The sequence below is a fragment of the Macrobrachium nipponense genome, chromosome 7 (assembly GCF_015104395.2).
Source record: "Macrobrachium nipponense isolate FS-2020 chromosome 7, ASM1510439v2, whole genome shotgun sequence".
In the NCBI taxonomy this organism is placed as follows: domain Eukaryota; kingdom Metazoa; phylum Arthropoda; class Malacostraca; order Decapoda; family Palaemonidae; genus Macrobrachium; species Macrobrachium nipponense.
In genome coordinates, this window is record NC_061109.1 from 9455770 (window position 1) to 9464607 (window position 8838).

Here is an 8838-nt window from a genome sequence, read left to right on the forward strand (position 1 = left end):
ATATATGATTGAAATGGTAAATATTTAGAAGTACATAGTCTGAAGTAGGCCTAGTTAGGCATATAGCCCTGAATTCTAAAACTCCATTAATTAAACTAGTTAATAAGGACTAAGTGAAGGCCTTCATCAATTCATGGAAACACACTCACAAACATGTTTAGAAAACTGCCGTTCACCCCCCATCACATCACACACACAGTGATTGACAAGAATAAATTTCAATTCAAATGTATACAAGTAGAGGCACCATAGTATAGATAGCGGTAGATTGCCGCCCTATCTTTGTCGGTACCGTGGTCGGTTCAGAGGGAAATTAAGTTCACAAAACATATATAAATTTCATAGCCATATCTAATAACCTGCTCCTAATGTCAGCTTTTAAATCTGTTGTCAAGAAATGGTACGAATGGACACCGGTTTGCGTCGTAGGTTGAAAGGTTTTGATGTTGATATTCTTCCTTTGAAGAGCCATCTGCCAGCGACTTGATTTCTCTCTATTTGGGCACTTGCCAGAAGTACTGGCACAACTAAACGCCATACAAATTGGCTTAATTGACACTATTTGAATGACAATTGACCTAAAACACGCTTGTTATTGTGAGACAACCGCTACACTATGTCATCAGTACTAATCTGCCAGATGGCAATTTAGTCAAATCCTGGATAAATGGCGCTCTCCAGTGAAGTACCTTGGCACTAATTTGAAATTAAATTGTAAAAAAATGGGATTACCTACAGATTCGAGCAATGGCTAATTTTTTAGCTTATTAAAAGTTCTGTTTGACAAAATTTAATGGCTATTAACCAGAATTTCCCCTTAATATTAATAATGTAAAGTGTAAATGGATCTCTAGATACTCTGTGGGACAAGGTTATTTTTCACTAAGTGTTTTTAAGTTGAAATATGGTTTCAAGTCATCTCGTTATGGACTAAATTTAGTCATTTTTCATAAAGGGGTGGTGTTGGTGGCATGTTTTTCTGCAAAAAATTGACAAAATGACAAATTTTTAATCAATTTGTATTTTTCATAGCTAACAAACCTAGGTCTTAACAACAGGATGGCGCTAAGACTTATCCTATTGTTAAGACCGAAGGTTTGTTACGCATATGAACAATTCCGTTATTTTCACGTGATTTCATCATAGTACGTACGAGCTTTACGTATTTATCTTTTAGCGATTTGAAAGCAACAGTAAAAGTTTTCTGTCATGCTTAATAGTTTTGATTAAAATACTTTTCTCTCCAATTTTACTTACGAGCATATTGAAGGATGTATTGGTGATGCATAATTTATAGTCATTAACAGCTTGATCATTGTTTTCTCAGCTTCAGCAACAACTTGCAGCTTGAATTTAAGAGTGTATTTCCTTGCTGATCTTCTCTCCATAGCAAGTAAAGGTGGTAGTACGTACGTATAATGTAAAAATATTAAAGTCTTATTTTACTTAACATCATTTGTAACTTTAGTATGGTATTTATTTACTATCATAAGATGGTTGATAAACAAGCAAAACAAGTGTTGTTATTCAATTTGGTTGTTCATAGCAAAACAGCTGTTTTATTATCTGGAAAATATAGTACCTCTCTCCCCAATACATTAATTCATATCTCATTGGGGATATGTGCAACTCTACCCCCCACACACACACACACACAAACTTTTCATTGGACCCTAACTAATTACCGTACACAAGTATTTCACGGGCACACGATCGCAACATTTTCGAATCTTGGAGAACCTCTGTTTAATTTTTCAAAAGTGTTTTTTTAATTTTTATGTAATTTATAAGTTTTAAAGCTTTTATGCATAAATTCAATAACATTTAATCATAAAAATAATAATTCTCTCTCATACTAAGATGCGAGAATTTTTATGGTACGTACATGTATATACGTTTATAAATATTTTCAAATAATAATAATACTGTAATAATAATTAAAAAGAATGGTAGAGTTAACTAAATTTATCTTATAAAAAGGATTTTCTCTTTTTCTGGTAATTCATTTCTCATAATCCATGAGGCTGCTAAGTAATTGGCCTATTATATTCATGTGTTATTCTGGTATTTTGAATGTCAAGGTCTGGTATTATCAATACTAAAATATATGAAAAGTATTTTATTCTGATTGTATTTTAATATATATCAGGAGACTACAAAGGTAATGTAGATAGTGATCTCTGATACAAAATAGTTTATACAGTAGGTCTGGAAAAACTAAGCCCTATTAATAATAATATACAGTATTGTAATGTATATCAGGAGACTACAAAGGGAATGTAGATAGTGATCTGATACAAAATAGTTTATACAGTATCTTCTTCTTATTACTGTATTTTCAGAGTAGGTTGTTTCTTAACCCTCTTACGCCGAAGCCCTAAAAATCAAAACCTCTCCTGTATGCCGGCGCCGGTTTGGAGTGAGCGCGAAAGCGGAAAAAATCATTTTTTTCAAAAAATCACAGCACGCTTAGTTTTGAAGATTAAGAGTTCATTTTTGGCTCATTTTTTTTTCATTGCCTGAAGTTTAGTATGCAATCATCAGAAATGAATATCATTATCATATGTAAATAATGCGATATATGGTAGCGAAAAAAAAAAAAATTCATAGATAATTGTATTCAAATCACGCTGTACAAAAAACGGTCGAAGCTAACGAGTTACTTTTTTTTTCGTTGTATTGTACACTAAATTGCAATCCTTTTGATATATAATACATAGTAAAATAATAAAAGCAACACCGGAAAAATATTATCACAAAATGATGTACGAATTCGTAACGCGGCGGACGTAAAAAATGTTATTTTCAAAAATTCACCGTAATTCTAAATATTGCTCTAGAGACTTCCAATTTGTTTCAAAATTAAGAAAAAATGATTGAATATTACAATACTGTAAGAGTTTTAGATTAGAATTGCAGATTTCGACCATTTCGGACGAATTAAATTTGACCGAATGTCGAAATTTTTATATTTATTTTTTTATATGCACATATTTCGGAGATGGAAAAAGCTACAACCTTCAATTATTTTTTATTGTATTATTCATGAATTTTCGCACATTTTGATATATGAAACTCTATAAAAAGGCTAATATGAATAGGAGCAAATATTAGGATAATGCGATGTACGTATTTCGGAGACTTGCGGCCGCGAATCGGCGCGCGGAGTGAAGGTAAATATATTTTTCAAAAATTCACCATAAATCACAATATTGTTTTAGAGACTTCAAATTTGTTTCAAAATGAAGAAAAATGACGGAATATTACTAGGCCGTAAGAGTTTTAGCTTACAATTGCGTTTTTCAACTATTTCGGTAGAGTCAAATTTGACCGAACGTTGTTTTTTTTCTATTTATCGTGATTTATATGCAAATATTTCGATAAAAGAGAAAAGCTACAACCTTCAATCCTTTTTAGTTGTATTCTACATGAAATTGCGCACATTTTCATATATAAAACTTTATGTAACAGCTAATTTTAAATGGTGCAAACATTTCGACAATCGCACAAAAAAATTCTGATTTTTTCGGAAGAGTTACCGCGCGAACGTAATTTTTTTTTTTCATAAATTCACCATAAATCGAAATATTGTGCTAGAGACTTCCAAGTCGTTGCAAAATGAAGGTAAATGATTGAATATTACTAGAATATGAGAGTTTTAGCTTACAATTGCGTTTTTTGACCATTTCGGTAGAGTCAAAGTTGACCGAAAGTTGAAATTTTTGCACTTAAATTTATTTATATAAAAATATTTCGAAACTGATAAAAGCTACAACCATGGGTTGTTTTTTGTTGTATTGTGCATGAAATTGCGCACATTTCCATATATAAAACTTTATGTAACGGCAAATTTAAAAGGGTGCAAACATTAGGACAATCGCACGAAAAAATTTATCGGAAGAGTTATCGCACGAACGTAAGGAAAAAGTTTTTTCATAAATTCACCATAAATCGAAATATTGTGCTAGAGACGTCCAATTTGTTGCAAAATGAAGGCAAATGATTGAATATTACTATAATATAAGAATTTTAGCTTACAATTGCGTTTCTCGACCATTTCTGTAGAGTCAAAGTTGACCGAAGGTTGAAATTTTGGCACTTATCGTTATTTATATGGAAATATTTCAAAACTGATAAAAGCTACAATCATGAGTATTTTTTTGTTGTATTTTACATGAAATTGCGCACATTTTCATATATAATACTTCATGTAAAGGATAATTTAAAATGGTGCAAAAATTATGTCAAAGTGACGAAATAATTTCCGAGATGTGTCACTGATACTTTTTAGTGCGATAAGAAAGAAATTCGCGCTTGCGCGCCTGCGAAGCGATTGTAAACAAAATAATGCCTTGATCCGTGAACTCCCAGCATCCCCCAAGGCGCGTGATACAAAAGTTTTCGGCTGGTAGGCCTATAAGTATTTTTCCGCGAATTTTTAAAAAACTTTTTTGAGCCGACGTATGATACGTCCAATCGGCATACGGGAGACATTTTGACTCGACGTTTAATACGTCCAATCGGCGTAAGAGGGTTAAATGTCGACATGTTTAGGCCACATCCCTGGCCATCATGTGGATGTTGCAAGGGACATTCTGAATGGGCATTGTTGACAGGTCAGCTTTTATAGTAGGGGTGGGCGTGGTCAGATCCGGGGTCGATTTATGATTGGCTGCCTGGAATTATTTCTTTTCGAGTAAAGCCTCCTAGTTGTTTGCAGAGGTTGCTTGGTGTTGTGAGCTCTGAGTAGTTCCGAAATGAATCTTGTTGATTCTGCTCACCTGCTGCTGGAACGAGAAGGAAGTGTCTTGAGAAATTGCCTCTTTGGCTACAAGATGTGATTAAGCAAGCCAATTCTACTTCGAATCCAGATGCCAATCCAGTGTGAGCACGAGCACATGATGTCAAAGGTCTAGGCCCTTCTACTGCTTTCAAAAAGAACCTGTTGGTTCAAATCCTCTTTAATGGCTGGTATGTGGCCATGCCAAACCACCTTCACAGCCTTCTATCAGCGGGATGTTACCCACAGGTCTGTGGACAAGTTTTCCTTGGGTTCGGTGGTGGCTTCTCAACAAATTGTGTAGCACATCAAATGTCCCGCTGTAAAATGTTGGTTTGAAAGTAAGAGTTAATGTAATGACTAGTCTTTTTCCTTGCTCATTCTTTTTTCTCCTGTACTGGTGGCCAACAGTGGAGAGAAATATCCATCATGTGCTGGAACTGGTAAGATAATTGATTGTTCATACATAATACTAACTATTAAATAAGCAAGTCCCTTCCTCTCTATTGCAAGGGGAGAGAGGAAATGACAACAAACAAGGTTGGTGGCTAATGTAGTTTTGTTGTCTACGGCAGAGTTCTTTATTTTCATACAGACAAGGAGTTCATATTGTCTCTTTAACCCAGAATCAGGTTGACAAGTAAACTTTTATTTTAAAGTTCACGGGCCTCTGACTCCTTCCTATTTCTTACTTTGGTCAGGAAGTAAGCCAAGGAGAGCTGAACCTCCAGTCAGATCTGAGGCTAGTTTTATCCTTCCCCCAAAAGTGAAGTCTCCCTTATGTTAAGACCAAAGATTTGTTGGGTATATGAGCAAATGACAAAATTTACATAAGTTTGTATTTTTCATAACTAACAAACCTGCAGTCTTAACCCTCTTTTGCCGACTGAACGTATTTTACGTTGACATTTTTTGTCTCCCGTGTGCCAACTGGACATTTTTTGTCTCCCGTGTGCCAACTGGACGTATTTTACGTCGACTTACAAATTTTTTTTTTAAAATTCGCGGAAAAATACTTATAGGCCTACCAGCCTAAAACTTTTGAATCACGCGCCTTGGGGAATGCTGGGAGTTCACGGATCTAGGTATTGTTTTGTTTACAATCGTTATGCAGGCGCGCAAGCACGAATTTCTTTCTTGCCGCACTAAAAAGTATCTGTGACACATCTCGGAAATTATTTAGTCACTTTGACATAATTTTTGTACCATTGTAAATTAGCCGTTACATGAAGTATTATATATGAAAATGTGCGCATTTTTATGTAGAATAGAATACAATAAAATACTCATGATTGTAGCTTTTATCAGTTTTGAGATATTTTCATATAAATAACGATAATTGCCAAAATTTCAACCTTCGGTCAAATTTGACTCTACCGAAATGGTAAAAAAACGCAATTGTAAGCTAAAACGCTTATATTCTAGTAATATTCAAGCATTTACTTTCATTTTGCAACAAATTGGAAGTCTCTAGCACAATATTTCGATTTATGGTGAATTTATGAAAAAAATAACATTTTCTTTACGTCCGCGCGGTAACTCTTCCGAAAAAATCATACGTGCAATTGTGGTAATGTTTGCACCATTTTAAATTAGCCGTTACATAAAGTTTATTTTATATGAAAATGTGCGCATTTCAGGTAGAATACAACAAAAAATAATTGAAGGTTGTAGCTTTTCTCATTTTTAAAATATTTGCATATAAATCACGATAAATAGAAAAAAAACCACGTTCGGTCAACTTTGACTCTATCGAAATGGTCGAAAAACGCAATTGTAAGCTAAAACTCTCACAGTCTAGTAATATTCAGTCAATTATCTTCATCTTGAAACAAATTCGAAGTCTCTAGCAAAATATTTAGATTTATGGTGAATTTAAAAAAAATCTTTCCTTCCCTCCGCGCGCGGATTCTCCGCCACAAATCTCCGAAATGCGTACGTCCCATTCTCGGAATATTTGCTCAGTTTCATATTAGGCATTTCATAGAGTTTTATATATGAAAATGTGTGCAATTTCATGTAGAATAAAACTAAAAGTATTTGAAGGTTGTAGCTTTTCTTATTTCCGAAATATTTGCATATAAAAAAATATATATATAAAAAAATTCGACATTTGGTCAACTTTAACTCGTCAGATATGGTCGAAAACTGCAATTGTAAGCTAATACTCTTACAGTATAGTAATATTTAATCATTTGTCTTCATTTTGAAAGAAAATTGGGTAAGTCTCCTAGGACATAAATTTAGATTTATGGTGAATTTTTTAAAAAAATATTTGTTTACGTCCCCGCGTTACGAATTCATGCATTATTTTGTGATAATATTTTCTGTGTTGCTTTTATTGTTTTACAATGTGTTATATACCAAAATGATCGCAATTTAGTGTACATTACAATGAAAAAAAAGTAACTTGTTACCTTTAACCGTTTTGCGCACAGCGCGATTTGAATACAATTATAAATGAAATTTCGTTTTTGCGCTATCATATATTGCATTATTTATATGTGATAATGATAATTTTTTTAATTTCTGATGGTTGCATAATAAACTTCAGCCAATGTCAAAAAAAAGAGCCAAAAATGAACTCTTAATCTTGAAAACTAAGCGCGCTGTGATTTTTTGAAAAAAATATTTTTTCCGCTTCCGCACTCACTCTGAAACACCTCTGGCACACGGGAGACAATTTTTTTTTGACCGCTTCGGCGTAAGAGGGTTAACGTATACGTATGTATTGCCCATCTCAAGCCACCCCTCATATTTTACCAGGTCTAGAGGAAACTGACATGACTCCTTACTGCCATCTTAGCTACTCTTAATGCCACCAATTCCTTGCAACTTTATTTTTTGTAACTGGACTACAGCCGGCACTAGAGAATTTTTCCCTTCAGTTAAAATTGCAGGTTTGTTAGTTATGCAAAATACATATTGACTTAAAATGTCATTTTTGGCAATTTTTATTTCCAAAGTTTAAATTTTCATTTTATTTAAGATGGCGTCAGAAGTTACCATAGCATGAATAGTAAATTCATAGGCATCACCATGATTAAACAGAATCTGGAGTGCCACCACATTAATCATTTCTTGTCAGAACAGAACTATTTGAAAAATGTCTCGCACTGCCACAGAATAATTGCACTGCTACCTGTCAGTTGAAAACTCCAAAAGCTGCTGCGGATGGTACATAAATGGTGAAGAAATTCCAGGTGATTGCAGTTATTTGTTATTAATGCCTACAAAGTGCTGTGTGAGGCTTACTTTAAGCACACATCTCAGTGGGGCTGTAACACTACATTTACAAGATGTCCTAGCAAAGTGGATCTAATGACTTTTAGACTAATGACATTGGATCCTATAATTTTTTATTTAAAAATTTTTATTTATCACTTGTTTTGACAGATTTTTGTTAGGTATCCAGGAATTGATAGGATATTAAAAATGTAAAATCATAGGTATTCTATTTTTTCTCTTACAGACTATTGCCCTTGATGGTGGTGAGTATCGATACATGGCAGGAGAGTTCAATATACTTGATAGGGTGCAACCAGATCAATGGGACTTATTAGAAAAATTGATTCGAGCCAGTAACAAGAAAAGCAAGGGAAGTGCTTGATGGGTAGGTTCAGTGTATGTACAAGAAATTACATTTTACTGCAAGTGTTTTTATAAATGTTTGTGAGGTAGTAATATTTTAGAAAGTGCAGTATTTTATGCAAGATTATATGGTGCAAATATATTTTGTATACTGTGTTAAGGATTTCATAAATCATGAAAAAAAAAGATGTACATCATCATTATCCTTCAGTCCTATTTACATATCCTGAATTGTAATAATTTTCTCAATGGTAGGGGACCCTCTTTCATACAGTTACTATTGAAAGATATATCATTGCTTGATCTTGTATAGAGCTGCTTTAATATGATATTGTTAAACTACAATAAAGTTTTGTACATACTTACCTGGCAGATAATATACTTAGCTATAGTCTCCGACGTTCCGACAGAATTTCAAAATCTCGCGGCACACGCGACAGGTAGGTCAGGTGGTCTACCTTACCCGC

General features: G+C 33.8%; 1 protein-coding gene across 4 annotated transcripts in view; it reads left to right on the top strand.

Annotated features, from left to right (window-relative positions):
- Window positions 1-8555, top strand: part of LOC135217285 (2,4-dienoyl-CoA reductase [(3E)-enoyl-CoA-producing], mitochondrial-like) — a 171459-nt gene extending 162904 nt beyond the window's left edge. For 2 of the 4 annotated variants that reach the window (XM_064253037.1, XM_064253034.1), the window contains exon 8: window positions 8253-8389. Coding sequence is in view for 1 of the 4 variants with exons in the window: in XM_064253036.1 (XP_064109106.1) it covers window positions 8253-8390 (138 nt within the window). In the remaining 3 variants the exon portion in view is untranslated. Of the gene's footprint in view, window positions 1-1327; window positions 1410-8252 lie in introns of all 4 variants that reach the window. The other 2 variants (XR_010315096.1, XM_064253036.1) reach the window with 2 other exon arrangements.
- Window positions 8556-8838: the final 283 nt, after the last annotated feature.